At 38.8% G+C, this 21,192-nt stretch overlaps 2 protein-coding genes across 3 annotated transcripts; one reads left to right on the top strand and one right to left on the bottom strand.

The window, feature by feature from the left end:
- Positions 1-2,759: 2,759 nt before the first annotated feature.
- si:ch211-132g1.1 (T-cell surface antigen CD2) lies at positions 2,760-9,157 on the bottom strand. The gene is made up of 8 exons (XM_063878067.1): positions 9,012-9,157; positions 5,479-5,766; positions 5,323-5,387; positions 4,551-4,731; positions 4,361-4,417; positions 4,168-4,245; positions 3,833-4,053; positions 2,760-3,746 (listed from the first exon to the last, which is right to left on the bottom strand). The coding sequence occupies exons 1-8, from the start codon at positions 9,088-9,090 to the stop codon at positions 3,654-3,656; spliced, it is 1,062 nt and encodes a 353-aa protein (XP_063734137.1). The 5' UTR covers positions 9,091-9,157; the 3' UTR covers positions 2,760-3,653.
- A 7,432-nt stretch (positions 9,158-16,589) lies between these two features.
- Positions 16,590-21,038, top strand: pln1 (phospholamban 1). Of its 2 annotated transcripts, none has more exons than XM_063877919.1 (2): positions 16,590-16,746; positions 19,102-21,038. In XM_063877919.1, the coding sequence occupies exon 2, from the start codon at positions 19,294-19,296 to the stop codon at positions 19,453-19,455; it is 162 nt and encodes a 53-aa protein (XP_063733989.1). In that variant the 5' UTR covers positions 16,590-16,746; positions 19,102-19,293; the 3' UTR covers positions 19,456-21,038. The 2 variants fall into 2 exon arrangements, with proteins under 2 accessions (XP_063733989.1, XP_063733990.1); XM_063877920.1 differs by having other exon boundaries at positions 16,669-16,746; positions 19,099-21,038.
- The last annotated feature ends 154 nt before the right edge of the window (positions 21,039-21,192 follow it).

The raw sequence follows: 21,192 nt of genomic DNA, 5'->3' as shown, positions 1-21,192 counted from the left end.
AGGGAGGCTGTCAGGGGAGGGAGAGTGGCCGGAAGTTAGGTGACGGGCTGGAGGAGGAGTGGTGGAGCAGGGAGGTCCCAGGTGGAGAGAGAGAGACTCCCAGATCAATTATATCCTGTCACAAGGTGAATGCTGCAGACATGTCAATGCCACACCTCTGATGTGATGCATTTTACAATACTTACTTTGGTATGAAACTAATAAACAACATATGATAGAGTGGGATGCATTTAACAGCACTAAAACTTGAATTTTCTGTATTTTATAACTGTCTTATTCTTTGTTAACTGTTTTAATGTGTGGTTTCTTGGCTTTTTAATGCCTTTTAAACATATTTTTCCATTGTAGTGCTTCTTTTGCACTATATCTTATTGCTTTTATTGTTTTGATAAGGGCATTTTGAATTGCCCTGTGGTAAACTGAAATAAAATGTGAAATAAGTGTGCATTACTTACGTATTTGTATGCTACTTTACACTTTGAACCATCTCAGAGGCAAATATTGTACTTGTACTCAACTACATTAGTTAAATATAACTTTAGCTACCTTGCAGATTCACAGTCGCTAAAATATGTCTTATTATTAAGCAAACTCCCAAGTCGTATAGTAATGCAGATAAGGTCCACTTCTACCACATGCAACATTAAAGCAATGAAAACATTAATGCAACAATAATTAAAATCAAATAATAAAAAGGATATTCTTCTTAAATAAGCCATTGTGCATAACTAATACTTTTCTTGTTAGGGCTTTATTTGAATACCTACTATTTGGCTGTAACTTAAGTGTAATGCTAGCAGTTTGCCTCTGTTTCCAGTCTTTATGCTAAGCTAAGCTAACTGACTGCTGTCTGTAGCATGTGTGTGTGTGTGTGTGTGTGTGTGTGTGTGTGTGTGTGTGTGTGTGTGTGTGTGTGTGTGTGTGTGTGTGTGTGTGTGTGTGTGTGTGTGTGTGTGTGTGTGTGTGTGTTTGTGTATTAGACAGACACACTGTGCAGGTCAAAGATCCCCGGCCAGTGGTCAGGGTCAAAGGTTGAAACTTCAAGGGTCATCTGCTGTGGTACATTTGAGTTGCCTATTTTTAAAAATTGTGTGTGTGTGTGTGTGTGTGTGTGTGTGTGTGTGTGTGTGTGTGTGTGTGTGTGTGTGTGTGTGTGTGTGTGTGGCCGATAGGAATCAAGTATAGTTCTGTATGTGGTCTCAAGGCAACGTGTGTTGAACTGACACACACACTCACACCGGATTGTCTTATCTCACTGACCTATCAGTCATTAACCACAGTCCTGTATTCCTGGCACTAGATCTGCTTTTGATACCCTACTTTAAATTATGCCACCTCAGATTTGATGCTTTTTAAAAAGACTTGCCTTAAATCTCTTCTCCACTTGCTATAATAGACTTAATTCAGTTTTTCTGATAGAAGGAATAAAGTAGTACACTGGAAATACAGACAGTACAATCCTAGGGTCAATCATGGATCAATTCTAAGTGTTGGATTACACTAAAACCTCAGTTGGAGAAAAAATAGACGTGTAGCGCCACCTACTGGTCAAAGACAAATAACTATGAGCGAATAAATGTATTTTTATTCTTTGTTGAATTTATTTATACATGTATTGCACAAATCGGATTTGAGAGATAATCTTTTGGGATTTATTCAATGTGTTTTTGATTATAATAATTTAAATTACTTAGATTTTCAGACTGTCCTTTGAGTTTTGAGGTCGTTTGGGATTGCAAAATATTCCTGTCCTTTAAAGGAACAGATTATTTTGAATTGACAGTGTAAAAATATTACACATGCATCTAAACTGGCCACCAATAGCCTCGTGTGTCTGCACTACCATCTAGCGGACACAATGAGGTACTACAGGAATAAAAACAAAACAAATCTGAACATTAGACCAATTCTTTTGTCTTTATCAGTCAGATTATGCATGTAAAAAACGTTTGCAGATGTTTCTAAATGTTATGTATCTACTATAATTAAATACATCTTCATGAAGTGGTGAATGCTGCCAATAAATTAACTGGAATGAAGACTTACAGTTACAGAAAACGAATAAAAACAAACAGTACTTGAAATAAAATCAACATTGAAACTGCAGAAGTATTACTACTGCAGGATATCGGTATCATGTGTACTACTAACATGCAGAGGATACACGTTATGACATAAAGGCATCAAAAGTCAAAGTGATAATTGTCTGCACTGTTAGATGCTGCTTTGCACGCATTAACATAGAATATATGTTCAGCTCATGTGTTAGTATTTATACCAATAGATGTTGTTGAATTAAGACCTTAAAGTAGTTGATCATCATTTATAAATACTGAGGGAAAGGAAGGAAAATAAAGCAGAACATAAAACAAACATTAATTCATGAAATAAAATCACATTTTGCATTTCAAACATGACTTTGATGTCAAGTTTTGTCATTTTGTGTTGCCTTAAAGCTGCAATACAGGAAAACACACACACACACACGAAAGTAATCTTGCAGTCTGCAGGAGCCCAAAACACACAAAACCACAAACACATTTTAGGCAGAAAAAATGCAGGATGACACACACAGAACACACACCACACACACACGCACGCACACACACACACACACACACACACACACACACACACACACACACACACACCATGGGCCTGCATTCTTCTGTGCTTTCGGCCTGAAACACTTCACAAAGCTGCAGAGGTGAAAATGATGATGTAATTACCCCAACTGACATTTTCCTGGAAACGTCTCGTCAGAATTGACACCGTTTATTCAAAAACCTTAAACTGCATCCAGTTCAAATCCACATTTGTACATCATAAGCAAAGTATAAAATATATTCTTCTGGCATGGTACGGTGGTTTGATAGATAAATAAGATGTTGTTGTTCCTTTTCTGCACATAAACAGTTGGATGAAATGTATTTACATTGTTATAAAAGCCTGCATGATAGCAAGTATTCTTAACCCGTGAAGGGAAGTTTACATATCACTGGTCTTTGTGGTTTATTTATGCCGTCCACATTAGTTTGATTCATTAATTTACACTGAAATACAAAAAGAAAAGGCCACAAAGAACTGCATACACATTTACATACAACAGTTTTTGTAAAATATGTATTAAAGGACTGCACGCAAATTATCTGGCATATTTCAAAAGACTTTCTCTCTGGCACAATAGGTAAAACATCAGTTACAGGCAGGTAACAGGGATCTCTGGGATAAAAGAGGTACATTTATGAAAAACAACCAGGATAATTCTCAAAAATTAAATTAAAAAAACCCTAAAATTATCTCGGATTAAAGTAGCAAATGTACCAAAAGAGTGTGTCATGTCTTATTGATTACTCTGATGCACGGCCACCTGTGGTTTCTTGATGATTACATTTTTTAGCAACGTTTCTTTTCACAAAAATGTCTCACAACTTACTGAGAGAATATCCATGTATTTCTTGCAAATTTGTCAATTTTTTCTTGTAAAATTACCATTTTAATTTAGAAAAAAGGTCATTTTTAATGTTTATTGTCATGCCCTACAACGGCCCTAACACAGCGTCGTAGAGGAGAGACCTCAATCAAGAAACACACGTAAAAGATAGAGCAGGTGAACCCGTAGAGGAGAGATTTACAGTGAAACTCAGACACTGTCACACACTCTTTTGTGTTCTTGGCCCTTTCTTCCGGGGCTGAGGAAGAGGAGGGGGCTGCTCTTCATCCACTTTTTCAGCGGGTCTGGGGACCTGAAGGGGGAGAGAAGAGAGGAGCGAGATCAGAACAGGGTTGATACTGATGTCCACACACAGAGTGGAGTATATAACTCTCCCACCTGAGCGGCTTTGCGGGGGCTGGGTTGTGGATGTCCGTCGGGGACTCGGGGCCTCTGCTGGGGGTCTCGTTTGGAGCGATGCTGCCGGGGCCCCGTGTGTCCGGCCGGATGCTGCTGCTGAGGATGATGATGAGGAGGAGGATGGTCAGGGGGGCGGTTTTGTGCATTTTGATGTTGAAGCTGTCGTTCAGTGGCCCAATCCAAACGCATCTCCCCCACGGCTGTTGAGTGAAAAATGTTATAGACTTTTTAGTTAGAATTGTTTTACAAGAGACTAAAACACGTTCATGAAACTCACATGTGACAACCACGTGGTGACAGACAAACAAACCCACCCTTCAGTCGCAAGCGCTTCTTCCGTCTGGTGCGGACGCAGCAAATAATAACCAAGATGATCAGCAACAGGACAACACCTGATGGGGAGGTTATTTAGTATAGGTCAAGTTAGAGCAGCTTTGCTGTATATGTTCCATTGATATTTCAGTATTCAAAGCCTGATAAATAAGATATACAGGAAAGAAGACATACCTCCTCCAATGCCCACGAAGATCCAGGTGTTAAGTCCTAAAAATTTCTCAGGGAAAACTTGAGGGAGAAAGAGGAGGAGAAACATTGAGTGTTTTCTATTAAAACTGCATGTAGAAATGGCTTTTTTATAAACGTATTTATCGCTCCTTAGAATAAATACTATCCTGTTTGACCTGGGTTTGATACTCACAGCTCTTTATGCAGGTATGCGTCAAAGCATCGCTTATACTGAAGCTGACTTTGTTTGAGACATTGCACCTGAAGGAGTGGTACTGCACCTCTTTGGCATTTTTAGTCCAATATTTAACGTTTGCCACCACCTTGTCATCCTTTAGCCACTCGAATTTCCTTTCTGGCTTTGAGATTGTGGGCTGACGGAGAGGTTAGAGAAGATGAAACAGTGAAACAGGAAAGACCCAGATAAACTTTGCAAGGCTTACTGACATTTGTGGCCGAATGAAAAATGTTTCCTGTGTTTTGTGGAAACTTACTGGCAGTTTCAGGAGCTCAAAAATGTAATAAAAGGAAATAAAATAAAACTAAATAAGGTAAAAATTAATTCACTTTAATAAAAATGTAAATGAAAAATATATAAATATTAATAAATAAATATTTGAGCCAAAAAGTTCATTTCTTTCCATGGAAATATCACCCTAACCACGTTTCATTTAAGATCGTCTTTAAAAGAAGTAGGTCTCTGCAAAACGGTAATTAAGGTCATCAAATATCAAACTTTTTGGGGTGATACAAAGAAAACCAACGATCTTTCAGGAACAGATTCAGTATTGACCTATAACGCCCCAGAATCAGCTAACGCTACGAGCTAACACTAAAGTAAAAACACAGAGAATTCTCTTTCCCTTTGCCAGTGATAATAAGGGTTTTTACAGCAGCCAGAATCAGATTCCCCTTTTGTTTCTCCCCTAACTTGCATCATAAATGAAATGTACTTTTGCTCTTACCATGCACTTGAATACGACATTGGGTGATTTACATTCAAAGGTCACTGAAGGCTTCTGGACGCGCTCTGAGGAGATGAATCAGAACAGACATCATGAACACATCCAGTTTATAAAGAGACACCTTTGGTACTCTCCTATCCATTGGTTGTTACTCACCCAGTAGACATAAACGTATGGTTTTCAATCCCTTTACAACTTTCTGCCCATTTGCCGCATTAACCTCAGGCTTGTAAGTCCCCTCGTTGCTTTTCTTCACACTCTTCAGCCTCAGGGTTCCGTTCTGATAAACATCCTCATTCTTTAAGATAATTTTATCTTTTGATTTTCGATTGAATATGATGTCACTGTCGTTGAACGTCCATTTCAAGGACTCTGAGTCAGTCAGTTTGTGGCCCAGAGGCAAGGTGACGGTGTCGCCCACCGCAGCGGACATGTCACACGAATCTTCACAGGAATACAGAGAAGCAGATGTGTAAGTACTTCAAACAATAGCATCTTAACTCAAATGTAGGATACTGTGATGCTGATCTTTTTAAAAGCCTCCCTTATGACCTCTGGTGGCTGAAGTGTGGTCACATTCTAAAGAGGTCCTGTTAAGCTTTTCGGGTTCCCCCTCCCCTGTAGTGTGTTATAAGGACTTTATGAAAACTGAGACGCCTCCATTGGACTCCTTTGTTTACTTCCTGAACAGAGTGAAATCACTACGTAACACTCGAGCTTCCATTGGCCAGCGCTCCAACATATTGTGCGTGATAGGCTCAGGGGCGGGACATCTCTGAGCAGTTGACCAATCACAACCCGCTAACCAATCAGAGTAGACTGGGCTCTGGTTTCAGACAGAGGGTGAAAAGAGGTGCTGCAGAATGAGAGAAATAAAGAGCTTTTTAAAGCATGGAAAAGTGGAGTAAACTACAACCATAACATCGTGTGTGTTCCTCAGCCTCCTCCACCTTTCACACAAACTATTAAATGTGAAACCGACCGTCGTATATGAAATGAAACTCTGCCTAATACGTGTGAAATGTATCCTGTTGTCTCTGTGCAGACCTCAATCTGCTAAGAAGCCAAGCACAGCAAAAAACACTCAAATATACGGCTGCTTGAACTACACTTGCTCGAGAGGAAGACCAGTAACGTAGGATTTTGTGAATAAAAGTAAATGGTAAATGGGTTTAAGAAAGTCACTTTGATAGGGTTTCGTTTTCTGTGAAGGGTACCCACAGGAACTACCGGTTAAGAGGCATAATCTCATACTGTCAAACATCAATATGCTCCCCATATGCCCTTTATACCTTTATACCTGCCTCCTTTCTGGTCAAAACGGGTTTAATGGTTTCATTTCGGTGGCAATTACAAAACGAACTCTGCTTTTGCACACGGTAAAAGAAACCCGGGCCGTACCGAATGTCATTTATTATGTTCTTAGCTTCTAATTAGCTTTTTGAATTACATTTACTATGGTTATCATGTTTTAAAAAGCCCCAAAAATGTTTAAAAAAAACCCTCAAATTGATTAAACTATTCCTCAGAGTTCAGATGTGTTATTAAGTCAACTCTAAACGCTGAAAACGGACTATTTCTTTACCTTTCATTGGTTTTGGTTGGTAAGAAAGTGAGGATTTTACTATAGAAGTGTTCAAGCCTAAAGGAGGTAACATCAGGTAACATCAGCATTTATACCGTTGGAAAGTAAAGTAAAAGGTCATGCAGGGACTGGCAGTCTTCAAAACCTGGAACAAAAGGGTTAAATATTTTGGTTCTTCATCAAACTGAGAGGAAGTTGAACGATGCGGTGTTGGGAAATGGAAATTCTGCGTTTATATGCCTGTGTATTTCTTTTATGTAACTGTTTCTGTAATAATGTACGGTGAGATGTTGAGCCTCTTGTTCTACTTCAGTTTTGAAGGAAAGAAAAGTACCACAACTATTATCAAGTAACTTCACAGACATATGTAAAACAGTATCTTGGGATATTTCTCTTTCGTTATGCATATATACTTTGAGAGAAGTAGGAAATGGTGTTTGATGATTGCATTTCTGCTTTTGAACCACAGGAAGAACTCCTGCAGATTCTCATCGAAACACAATTCACACCTTTTAAGCTGCAACTGTGAAAGTACAGAACACCACTTTTGACATTTAAAAAGTGCATGCCAATAAAAGCCCCAATCATCGTCTTAAAGTGCTTTTAGAAATGATATGAATTAGTGTGAATGCATTTTGATTCATGTGACGAATACAAATAAAACAATAGAAAAGTTACAATTAAATATTTCTTTATTAAGATTTAAAACTGACTGTTTGTGTATTTGACCAAATGTATAACTCATATAGAAGAGTAGAAAAAAACACGTCTTAATATAAATAATTATAGGTCTCTAATTTCAATGTATTTTAAGGGAAAAACCTTAAAAGTGAAATAAAAAAAGGCAACTTTGATGTCATTTCCCCCCGTTAAATGCATGTTCTCCCCCTATTTTCTCCTCTCTTAAATCATATTTTTCTCTCTTTTTTCTGCTGTATATTTTCTGCAGGTCAGCAGCACTGAAGCATGTCTCAACGTACTTCCTGTTGTCTCTGTAACCTCGTTCAGACCGTCGTGACCACATCAGCAGCGCTGAAAGTATCGCTGCCATGCCGCTTCTTTTGTCTATACCTGATATATTTCTGTCAGAGGTTTCAACTCGCAATCAAAACACACCACAGCTACGGGACGCTTTCAGGAAACAAATATAGATAAAGACAATATAGACACTATACTTAGAGATACAGTCAGTGCACGCTAAGTAAAGCTGCTTTGATTAGTCCGTTAACAGAAAGCTAATCGATTATCTGCCAAACTAACTAAGAGAGAATGTCACAAAATGCTGGTTTTTAGCCTCTAAAATACGGACATTTCAAATGCTTAAATGAAGTGAGTTGCTTTAATGTTTCAGACTCACAAAACAACTCATTTACACAAATTCCTTTGAAATATGATAAACTGGGACGGACGTTTTTCAGTATTTTCAATCATTGTCTTTAAAGAAATTGATTATTCAGAATCGGTTAATTAATCAATTATGAAATAAGTTGCAGCACTATTTCATGTCACTCAATGACTACCTTCAGCAGGAAGTGAAGCCCAAACCCATATTTAACTTACCTTCAGTTTGGATCTACTTTATTTAATTTGAAGGTTTTTTTTCAATGAAATCGTTGAATATAAATTACAGATTCTTAAAACTGTTTGAAATAATGTGTTGAGCGAGTGTATACTGAACCAAATTCCTTTTTATATAAACATGCAATGATTTAAATGAGTAATGGCTGGAGTTAACATTACAGAAACAAGGAAAATATAAACAAATATTCACAGTTTTAATTCATTTAGATCAACTACAGCGTGTCTGTAATGTCCTGAACTAAATGTAAAGCACATTAGAAAGTATACAACAACGCAGCATGATCATACTGGAGCAGGAAAGGAAGCAGAAGTGAAACATTTGAGATGTGATCAGTTGTCCAAACAGATCTAATATGACCCTTATAAAATAAATTAAAGCACAAAATCATCTTTAAGATCCAGGGCTATTACAGGAAGTGCAGTTTGAAGCCTGTTGCTCAAGAAAATCCAACAACATGACTAAGTTTTAATTAGAACGCTATTAAAAATCAAACTCTGTAAGGAGGTAATTGTTAATTGTTACCTGTGGAGGAGAAGGCGTAGCAGCAGAGCAGGAGCAGAGAGAAGGAGACAGCAGCCATCTTCATCACCATCTTCATCATAACCTGACAAAGACAGCAGAACAGGCTCTTTCCATTATCAAGGTTATTTCCTGTCACAGCAGTTAGATCACCTCTTTTGTGTGTGTGTGTGTGTGTGTGTGTGTGTGTGTGTGTGTGTGTGTGTGTGTGTGTGTGTGTGTTCATGGTTTCTAAAGGAAGTGATCCAAGAGGCCCCAACATGACATTTCATAGTCAAAGAAGAAATGTAACATCATATTCAGCAAACAGAGAGACTAGGAATATAATTGTTAAAGACATTTCAAATATACATTTCAATCCCAAAATGAAAACCCAAAAATATATAGCTGACTTGTTTAACCCTAATTTCACAGCAGTTGGAAACCACTTCCTTTTCACGATCGGCCTGAAAACTGGCTTTATTATCCTGTAAGCTCACTTTTTGAATCCCACATTTTCCATTGTCAGCGACTCCACATGCATTTAAAATATGCACACAATGTGAGTTAAATTACTTTTGATTTCACACAATCAAAGAGTGTACATTTGTGGAGTTAGGAGTGTCTAAAATGAGGTGAATGTGTATTTTCTAGGGTTGTAAAGCCAAAAAATGTTACTTTCAGAGAAAAAATGCTCTGTTTTTTGTTGATTTTAAAAACAGAGGCACCGGCCTGCATGCTAGTACACAGTTGGATCAAAGTGAGTTCAGGGAGACGTAACAGCATTGCTAAATAAGACCCAAAGTGGGACAAACAGCACCGCAGAATAACAGGAAATATAGAAATTATAAACAGGTACTGAAGATTGGGAGCGAGAATTAGTTACTTCAGGTTGGAACTCAACTCCACAAGTGCAAGAGTTACTAGTTTGGAAAGTTCACACTCTAACTGTGAAGGTACCTCAGGTAGATGTCGGGTATAAATAGCTTGTGTGCGCTCGTTTTTGTTCTGTGTGTTGCCGCACCAATGCAGAGGAAACGTTGTTGAGCTGTGGTTTCATATCACAGCATGATCTCTGAGCTCAAAAGTTCTCCATATTTCATAAAGGGCTGGTTTCAGTCCTGCTTTAGAAACAGCTTTTGGATCAAGAACATGTTCGGAAACTCTTGGGCATTAATATCTAACTAACCCTAAAGTCAAAAGTGACATTTTAGCCGTGAATAAGTACAATAATTATTATCATTTTAAAAGTATTATCCATCAGTGCAACACAGGTACGTTTTAATATCCCAAATATTTGTATCTACTGTAATTTCAGTTCGTACGAAAGAAAGCAGGAATTCAACAGAAGCCGTTTTTTATTCAGACCAAAAGCGACATTTTATAATATGTTTTCACATCCTCCTGCGGTGTCATTCCAATTTTGCTTTCTGATTCGAAGCTCCCTGATTCCTTGCTTTCAGGTGCATTTTATTTTAAGTGCATGGTGGTGTGTAACAGGTACTACTACCTACTGTCACTTATTCACACTTAAAGCATGTCCTCATAAAAGTCTTAAAAATGGTCTACTTTTAGGCGTTTCTCAAGGTTGAAATACTGCAGGGATAAATTGAGCAAGAAGTCAATGTTTTTGGAATCACTTACAACAATGTATTGCATTTCCTCACACCTTACATCCTGAATAAGGGGAAATAAAAAGGGCTGTGTTTGGTTCTTATCTGTATCTTATCGCTCACAGTCAAAAGAAGGAAGCCTTTATTTATAGTTGGGTTAAGACATTATGAGCTCAGTCATTTACCTTTTTTTTTTTTACACTTATTCATGAACTAAACACAAGCAAACATATACTGACTGTAGTGTCACACACACACACACACACACACACACACACACACACACACACACACACACACACACACACACACACACACACACACACACACACACTCAACACTGTCATTTAGTGAACAGGAACCACCTTTATTAAGGGGATTCCTGTGCTATAATTTTGTTTTTATTTTTTCCACTAATGATGAGCTCAACAAGCTATTAAAGCAGACTTCCTAACACCTAATGGAGAGTGTGATAGCAACACAAACAAACATCTTGGTAAACAGTGACACTATATATACGGTAGTACCTCCCTTTCTCCACAGGGTGTCGCTGTTCTGCTAAACGTGCAGGTGGTTTAAAACCAATCATGCATAAATTTACCTTAAAAAAAAATTACTAGTGTGAGTTATTATTATAGGAAAGGAAATGAATCAATAATTAAAAAGAAATCTGTTCAAACTGCATATTAAAGTACTATGGACTCTCTAGAATATGAAATAGTTGTATTATTATGTATTTATTTGGACATCTACACTACTTAGGAATAAAAACGACTGTATTTTGTTCGTTAATAATTATCTTTCTTTATATAAATGAGATAAAAAGCAGCTTCTGATTGGATTTGAGCCCAGTGTACTGCTTTTATAAACTTAACTAGGATGTAAAACTTGTCAAATGTGCGCTACAAAACAACACGAAGGCAGATGGAAACAGGTCAGACTTTGAGATGGAGTTCACTGCGGGACACAGATGACCCTCTTCTGTTAAATGGGCTTTTTATAAATAGAGCAAATATGTTTCCACTGCTGCGATCCAACAAAACCCTTTAGATACCTCAGCGTCCAATCGCAGCGATCCCTGTTAACCTTAACGACCAATCACAGCGTGTGCTCTAAATAAACTGGAGCCAATCAGATATTTGAACTTGAAGGAAAAGTTTCTCTTGAGGGACTTCGCTGAAAGGCCCTTCAGATACATGTTCCATTTCATAGGGGATATGTGGATCATTGAATCATGACCCTAGCCTTCAGTTTTTCTAAAATCCTGGTTAAATTATACGTTGGTTGGAATCGCCATTAAATCCTGACTCCTCCTGACTCTATATGTGTATTTTAGACCCTGTTTCTGGTTCAGAACTATCGGAAGTTGCATGGAAAAGACAGAAGATATTGAAGCTTTCTGCAAAACAAGTTGAATCTCAAATGTTCAACTCAAAAAATGCATTTCTGGACGTGTTTTATAAGCAGCATAGTAGCAGTTTTCATGCCTTTTAATCAGACACTGTTGCTATAGAAAGTTAGGTGTATTGCATGATGCTTTGGGTAAAGGTAGAAGCAGATTTGAGTTTTTTGATTTTAAAATTGTTGTTCAGAAAAGTATAAAACTATCAACTTAATCACACATTTTAAGCTGAATTTTATTGACATTTTCTTCCACTTTTGCTCAAAATCTAGACGGTAGATGGACAGTAAGGCTAATTGGAAGCTTATATAAGGAGAAAGGAGTTTGGTGACACAGTTCGAAACACTCATCAGTGTTTATTCTCATCTCCTGAGCTCACACAGACCCAACAGAACCATGACGCATTCAGTGTTTTGTACGGAAATTGCAGCTCAGATCGGTCCCAGTTGATTTTCTATTTCCAGAAGGAATGAAAAGTGTTTCCAAAAACCCGGTACACTGGATTGGAGTTATTTTTAGAGGCTGAGTGTCCCGGGGCTCTGGTGAGCGATTGTTGCCGGGTATCTCTCTGGGGAACGCCGATGTTTGCAGGCGAGATGTGACAGGGGGGACGACGGCCATCAGGTGCTGCGGATCTGAGAGGTTTTATTTTGGGAGGAGCATCTGTTTTATGTGGGTTTTATTGAACAAGTCTGGATTAGAGCTACAACAGGAGCCTGCTGTGGTATCTTTCAGCTATTGTGCTCCTTAAATCGCCGGGGTTAGAAGTAACTTGAGATTCAACATCAGGTGTGCTGGATTTAGGATGTTCATGCTCGTTTAAATTACATTCATTCCCTTTCCTGGATTATTTCAGGGTTATTAAGTGACTATTTGATAGAAATGTAAAGGAGATTCAATGTGTATAAGGATATAAATAAGATGAGTCTCTATGATTCACCCCTGATTCAAGATTCAAGATTCAAGATTCAAGAAGCTTTATTTATCCCGAGGGAAATTGAGGTTCATCCCTTCTGTCCTACGCTCCCTGAAGGCACCACCAACCCACCTGGAATCATATTTTACTAAGTGTTATCTTATAAATGATATCAAGAACTTTAATGTGGGGGTTTCAGAGGGGGATTGGTGTGTCCGGGGTTGGGACTTGCCTATAAAAGCCCCTATCAGATAAACCCTGCTCTTAGACGGAGGCCTCTAGGGAGAAGCTTGCTGTACGCTGCTCCACATAGCAGGCTATATCTGGAGAACAGAAAGGGAGAATGTGTGTGAAGCTGCCAACAGCAGCAGTAAGTCCTCCAGAGTAAACACAGCTGATGGGGTAAACCATCCTTCTTCACCCCTAAAATGCCATTCCTCTTCCTCTCTGTTCATCTCTTTACTTTTCCTTACATCAACAAAGTGACAAGGAAGCATTTCAAAGCATAATGAAGGCCGGTGTTATAATATAGCAATCAATTAATGTCCAATATCAGTGTCAGTGCAGGATGAAAGGAGTATCTTAGGACCGGGTCTTTGTAATTCAATACTTCCTCAACACTTCCTTCTGTAAATTCACAGCTAACATGCAGAGCCAAACATTCCTGCGGTAATATTAGGAGGAGGGATTGATACACTTACTGGCCTGCTTACCTAATGTGCACTCAGAGGGAATAGGACAACATCTGCATGGAAGATCTCCAGCCTTCTCATTCATTTCAGCGCTGATGCTTTTTAGTTTTCATGATCGCCTTCAAACCTTAGACTGTGTTTCTTATAACTGTTGCCTTGTGTGGTGTTTCATTTTCAATAGTTAGGATTACCATCCAGACGTGGCAAGAAATGCAATTCCCTTTGATGATCCGTAAACACAGCGGGAGGGTTTTTAAAGTTTTAAATACAAGCGTGACACATCTGTGGCGACCTGTCAATCACGAGGTAATCCCTCCCCAAAGCAAACCCTGCTTCTTTGTCTTTTTCACTGAAAACAGGGACTATAATTTCCAAAATGAACATGAAGCTGTAATGAAGAAGACTTGAAAGTGGGGATTGAAGACTCTATAATCATCAGGGAAACTTGCTTTAAACTCACACCTTTATTAGTTGTTTTTTCTGCATCCTTTAATATTATCTAACAAGTTCCAGAAGAAACGAACACAACAAATGCTTACTTCTTCATGTGCAGGGCCTGATTTCCGTCTGAATACTAACTTAAAAAGTATATCCACTACAGGGCAGATCATCCCCTTTAAATAGCAGATGACCTACCTTTGAATACTCAATGGACATTAAGGGGGTGGCTCTATTGTTTATCTTGATGTGGGAGCAGAGGAAGCAGCAGTGGGTACACGTTCTGTGGTTTCTCTTCTTAAAGTTTGAATTAGATTTAAATGTCTCTCGTGTCTAAGATGAAATCTAGGCTCAAGAAACCCTACTAACATCTGCTCCATTTTTCATGAGAATGTGGTCAGTGGTGTGAAAACGGTTTAACATGACTCTGGTTTTCCTTACCAACGCTTCCTCTTCTCCCTGGCAGCACAAGCATTGTCTGTTTTCATCCGGACTGCTTTGGTTTTCAGTTTCAGACGAGTTGTTTCTCTCCCTCTGCATCTTCCTCTCTTCCGGGTCGGAGCAGTTGTGCCGTTTCACCATGTAAGGCTGCAGAGCCCGAACGCTGCCGGGACAAAAAAAGAAAACAGAGGAAAAAAGGAAAACTGTTTTCTTACAGGACATTTCTTACCATTATTTCTCAGCTAGGAATAAAAGCAGTGTGTTTGTGAAGGGGGCAAGATGATAAAAAGGATCCATTTAGACACTTATAGTCCATCAGATATACTAACATTTATATAACACCGGAAACCTGTCACATCTTTATGATTATTGCCCTTTTTGTGGAATCAAAATAAAGACACTTCTTGATTTTTGACTCTGTGTTAACTAATAGATATCACCATGAAACCTCTCAAGCTGATCCCTTACATTGAAACCCTTATTTTGTACTACAAGTTTTCTGAAATTGGGGGTTTAAACAAGCAAATGAGGCCGTATCTAATGCTAACTTGTGTCGAATTCAGATGAGATATAGACAAATAAAAACCTACACGCGTTTTCAGGACATTGCAACAACGACAAGACTTAACAAAAGACAAAGTCCGCTGCTATAAATAATAAAAACAGAACCACAGGCTCCATGTTTTAGGGAATAGCTACGACAGGAATACTTTATTAAAGGTACCGATACAGAGGTTGGTAATAAAGCTCTCAGGAGGGATGAAAGGAAGGAACTAAAGTGTCATAAATAGAGCACGTCTGCTTGTTTATGTATGGCACTGTATTCAGTTTTGATCTCTTTCCTTTTGATCTGTTCTTCTACACGTATCTTGTCAAATTCTCCTGCTCATAACATCGGTCTGCTTTCTGCTCTCTCAAAAGGAGGATCCCTGTTTCATCTTTAGACAAATACAGATGTCATTCAGGACATATATCTGCTTATACTGAGTGTGTATCCAGCAGTGGATTACACACAGCCTGTTTACACACACACAGTCTCCTTTTAAGGCAGATGCAATGCTTTCTGGGCCACAGAGGGGGGGGGTATTTTTACTTTTTCCGGACGTTTCTGAAGGGCCTGTATGTTTTGATTCCTCCCACGGGGAGGATCCTGCAGGACTTAACCCCAAAACATGTCCTAATGTATATTCATAGTGATATAAGTTGGTATGCAGCTTTGGAGTAGTGCTAACTTTATATGGAAGGTTGGCGAGGTACATTTGAAAACGAGTAGATTAATAAATGTTAAACAATAGGTTCTCTGGTGCTGTTGTGCTCTTGCTGACCGGCACATACATCGATTATTTATTCATCAGCAGCAACAATAAAAGAGATTTTTGTTGTTGTTACATGGCTGGATTAAAACCGAGCCTAAACCATACGAGCCACATTTAGATTACACGGCTATTTGGGAAATTATTTGGTCACTGCTGCTTTGATATCAGGATTCCCAAAGGATCAATTCCCGGGCTCTTTGCTGGTGCGGTCATGGCCAAACTGTATATTTAGAGGCGCCATCAGCTGTTGAGTGTTTATCAGGCTGCCAGGATAATGAAGACAATAGAGTACATGGTGTTTGATCAGAGGCCAAGCTGCGAGCCGGCTCAGGAATCCAAACAAGGTGACCCGTACAACACTTTTAGGATGCTACGGGGGCCGCAGAGAAGTGGAGGAGCACAATAAAATGAATTCCCCCTCCTAGCACTGTAGTGAGGACATAAATGTGTGTCTTCTAGAGCACTTGGTATACTAATAGATTCCTAGGGCTGTCACAGGACTTACGTTATTGAAATTGACCTTGATCATTTTAACGTTAGTTTATTCATTAAATGAAAAGGATCTCAATCTTCCTGTTGATCTCAGTATTGTCTATGTTGAGTGTTACTAACATTTTAGCCACTGGGTTTTCCCGAAAGTGATACCAATAATATTGTTTATCCGACAGAAGGAGTTATGGTTGCAGCCCTATAGATGCATAGAGGATTTTTTCGACTCTAACCCAAATTCATGAACATATCTGAAGTGTGCTGCATGTATAATTCATCCGACATGGTCCAACCTCGGCATCCCCACTCTCCTAAAACATTTTTCTAGGATGTCCTACCTCCCTCTCCCCCCCTCACCTCTCCCTCCCTCTCTCACATTGTGTTTACAGCGCTGGAGAGCGATGCATATCTGACATTTCTCTCTCAATCTCCCACCAGCTCTCATCTGAAAGGTAAGAAGCAGCATCCTCTCCTCACATCTGCTCTTTATTTCTAATTTCATTTTATGGCAGTAAATGGGGAGATGATAAATGATCAATATAAGAGGGCTCAGAATTAATAAGACTTGGAAATGTAATATAGTATATTAAATATTGCTATTTCTAGTGGATTAAAGGACCATAAAGCACTTCTTATGGCACCCCAATGGCTTTTTAAAGTGTAAATGAGTTGATTTTTAATAACTCGGGTTGTTAGATGAGCACATCATTGATCTTACTGTCAGAGTAACTTCGTGTTACAGAGGGAAACTGTGTAAAACCACTGCTTCACCCACAGTAAACTCTGCACAGAGGGCTAGAGGGGGAATGGAAACTGGACTGAAGTTCCCAGAGGGATAAACAGTCCTCTGCACTTCTTACATTCCCATCCAAAGCACATGATTTTCATTTCGGAGCGCTCATAAGCTGAAATCTAAACATCAATTTCATAGTTTTACAGTAGCAGATGATAGCAAATCATATGGGCTTCGGAAAATCAATCTGGTCGGAAATGACGGATATTCATGCCGTGATCTTGATGTGATTTAAAGGACTTTTCCATCCACGTACCAGATTTAGTTTTAAGTATGCTGTGAGGAGCAAAAGAAATAAGTGATTAATCAATAACAAAATATACAAATGAGCAAACACAAAGGTTCGGTGATTCATGAGAAAGTGTGTAGCAGCCTACCTAGCGTATCATGGGGTCTTTGGGCTGTGACGTCTGTATTAATGGCTCCTTAACGTAAGCTTTAAGAAGTGACAAAGCCTCGGACTATTAACAGTCTACATTTCACTGTTTCATTTCATCTTTTTTGCGGAAAGGAGGATTACTTGAACACTCATCACACAGAGGAAATGATTGACAGTTGGCACTCGGCTCATAATGATGCGGCTGATGTGTGTGGACGTGGGGAGGATAACAGTCACTCACACCTCAGTAACTTAACCCCAAATGTGTCATAGGTCAAAGTAATGAAACAACAAAAAGGAGATTTCTCTCACTCTCATTCAGGGGACAAAAGCTAGACAGGGGCTTCACAATATGCCAGGAATTATTGATATTTATTGTTTTTTGGGTAAGTCTGAGCTTCTGTTGATGCCCAGAATCAAAAGGCTCCACTCAGATGTCACAAAGGAATTAAAGATTTGTGTTTGTTGGTCCAAGACACAACAGCTGAGACGGAAAGCCACTGCTAAAGTTCCCCTAATGCCCCCTAAATTCAAACAAAACAGAGCCTCTAAATGTGTGTGTGTGTGTGTGTGTGTGTGTGTGTGTGTGTGTGTGTGTGTGTGTGTGTGTGTGTGTGTGTGTGTGTGTGTGTGTGTGTGTGTGTGTGTGTGTGTGTGTGTGTGTGTAAAGGTGCTAACATGTCAAGTGATAATGGGTGACTCAGAAGTAGATCAACTGTGGAGGAAAGGACAAAAATAGACCTGTTGAAAAGTCTTGAGAAGGTATTGAATGGCTCTGTGTACTGAAAGAAGTTTAAAAAAATGCTATTTTAATATTACAAGCTGTGAAAGAACAGCTGGGATACTTTCTTTGAGCAACATTATTATGCATTACATGTTATGGTAAGATGTTAAACTGTGTCGGAGACACTAATGCAGAATTCTCAGTGTCTGTGATCCCAGGAAAGTCCCGGTCAGATGACAAAAGGCAGAGAGCCCGCAGCTTCACCGTGGAGCTCATTTATTTTCGCTGCTCACATGCTTTTTTATACGCTACTGGTTTTCATTTGACGTGCAGAAGAGCATGTCAGACTTGTGTTAATAGATAACAAGTCCTCTTATAAATAAATACGGTATAACTGCTGGATATTATAGAAAATCCAACCTCTACTTGTTACTCTTTTGCAAAACTGTATTGTTTTATCTCATTTCATTCTAAATTCTAGAGCTTTTATGTAAAGTAAAAGTTTTATATTCTTATTATCCTATTAAAATTATCCCAAATAATTACTTTATTTTATATTTTAAAAAATCACAAAATGAGGTACGTGTTTCACTTCATGTCCTTTCATAAGACACACTTCCAGTCAGTCACATTGTGTTGCTGCCACTATTAGAGACTGGCTCAACACATCACCAGATATCCGCTGGCGCCTCTGTTATCATCACACCATGTGCTGCGATACACAAAGGTCACACAACATCTCAACAGGAGGCTTTACCACAGGAGGGGGCTGAAGGGCTACTCATTTTTTTTATTAAAGTCAACGGCAAAGTGAGATTTTCTTTCTGTCTGTGTTTAATGTAAATAATATCATACTTTTACATTTGTTGGCTGCCCTTCATAGTGTTAATCCAATCTCATCTTTCCAGCAGCAGAGAGAAGAGAAGAGGCTTAATAAGGACTTCACCATTTCATGCCAGACTACCAAAAACACCTGACCTGAGCTCACCTGCAGCAGTTCGATCACCTGAAACCAGCCTGAGTTTCCCGGTGTAAACAGGCCAAGCAGCCTGAGCCAGCTCTGTTTTTCTTAACCAAAATCAATCAAAATCTAACCTGTCCCCATGGAGCGTGTCCAGCACATGACCAAGTCGGCCATACGTCGAGCATCCATGATCGAGGTGACTCCCCAGGCCAAGAGGAACCTGCAGGAGCTCTTCGTCAACTTCACCCTCATCCTCATCTGCCTGCTCCTCATCTACATCATCGTCCTGCTGAGCAGCTGAGGGATACAGGGGCCTGACACCGTACGACATGGCAGACATATTTGGACGAGGGTTGGGTTGAGATGTGATCTTTAAAGCCATATTTATCAGCCTCATGTTTTCAGCTTCATCCTGACAGCAATGAAGAAAGATCATGGAGGTCAAAGAAATCTATATGAATCTGGCCAAACTCTCTTTTTGTTGAGGGAATGATCAAAAGTGACCCGGCTTCAATAGTTTAAACTTCCCTGATATACTGAATGTATATTTCTGCTGCTCTTTAAGTCCCTGCTTACCTTAAGTTTAAGTTGATTTACAAAGGAGACTGATGCCCTTTATTCAAGCCATATTGCATATCAGTGTCTCCTGCTTTAAGGGAATAATATGTAATATTGCATTACATCGTATTAAAAGGAATAGACTTGTGTTAAATATTTTGTAGAGTTGTTTAATAATAACTAGAAATCTATAAATTGAATCAAGGAGTTTCATTTGCTCCACTTGTCAATTTTCAAGCAGGATAAATTGACTTTTTAACAAAGTTTTAAGACACATATATATACACACAACACTTTTCTAGATATAAGTAGTCTTTTAATTTAACCAGATAAAGGGTTCCAGTCTCCAGGTGTCTGGATCTTAAGTTATCAATGAAAATAAGCCTAAATGCCTATGAGAAATCATCTTTTTAAATGTTAAACTCATTTTTTACAGATTTTAATCACTGGTTCCATTAGTTTTGGAGAATAAATACCTTTATGCACATTTATGCACCCTTTAAAAACGTCCTGAACCTCTGGAACTTGACTTATCTTTGTTAACAAGCTGAGCTAACGTTAGCATTAGCTCGCAGCCACATCCTGTCAACCAAAGCTAATGGAGAAACACAACTTTTTAATGTGAAACTGCTTTATTCAGTGCCTTTACTGGTTTTACTCACCGTTTCCACTTGTTTTGGAGACGTTTTAATCCTTCATGTTAATTCGGGTAAAAACATCCTTAATGTCTGCATCTTTAGATACCAGAGAAACAAGCTGAGGTAATGTTAGCTTCTGTGCTAGCGCTACCCCCTCCATACAGTTCAGGCCGAGTTGCTTAGGAGAAATAAGGAGTTTAAACATGAAACTGCTTTACTTAGTGTTTTAACTCTTTTAACTCACATTGTACTTTACTCTGAAGAGAAGGACACCTCTGTGGATAGTTCGGCTTTCAGTAGACATGATAGTGATGGCTGTGACATGTATTAAACAGACTGCAAAACTGCCTTCTAGGTAGTAACCAACCTTTACATGCATGTGTTTCTGAAGGTGCACATGAACATGTCACTCACTTAATTCACTATATGAGTTATGGACTGCTTTGCTTGGCTTTTAAAGTGTGCAAATAGAGAGTTGTACAAATATGCATACCACACACAACCTGATACAGGCCTTTTACAGTACAAGCAGTTTCTAAATTGTTGCAGACACTTCGCATGGTGTGATTTCACTGATGTTATTGAGGAAACATGCAGTTCGTCTATGTATGTTTGAAAGATTGCATTACCTGACTTTTAAGTTATGAAACATTAATGATCAGTGAAATTAAAGTGTTGTTTCTCTTTCTGGAAGTGTGGATAATTATATATATATTATATAAAGTCACAGATGAAAGCTACATAACATTAATCGATCAGTCTATGACAGTTTGAAGGCTAATAGACCATGCAAATGACTAAAATTGAGAACAAAAACTTAGAATATTAAATCAAAAATGTTA

The sequence above is a fragment of the Eleginops maclovinus genome, chromosome 24, assembly GCF_036324505.1.
Source record: "Eleginops maclovinus isolate JMC-PN-2008 ecotype Puerto Natales chromosome 24, JC_Emac_rtc_rv5, whole genome shotgun sequence".
Taxonomy (NCBI): Eukaryota; Metazoa; Chordata; class Actinopteri; order Perciformes; family Eleginopidae; genus Eleginops; species Eleginops maclovinus.
This window is presented reverse-complemented; position numbering and strand designations above follow the sequence as displayed.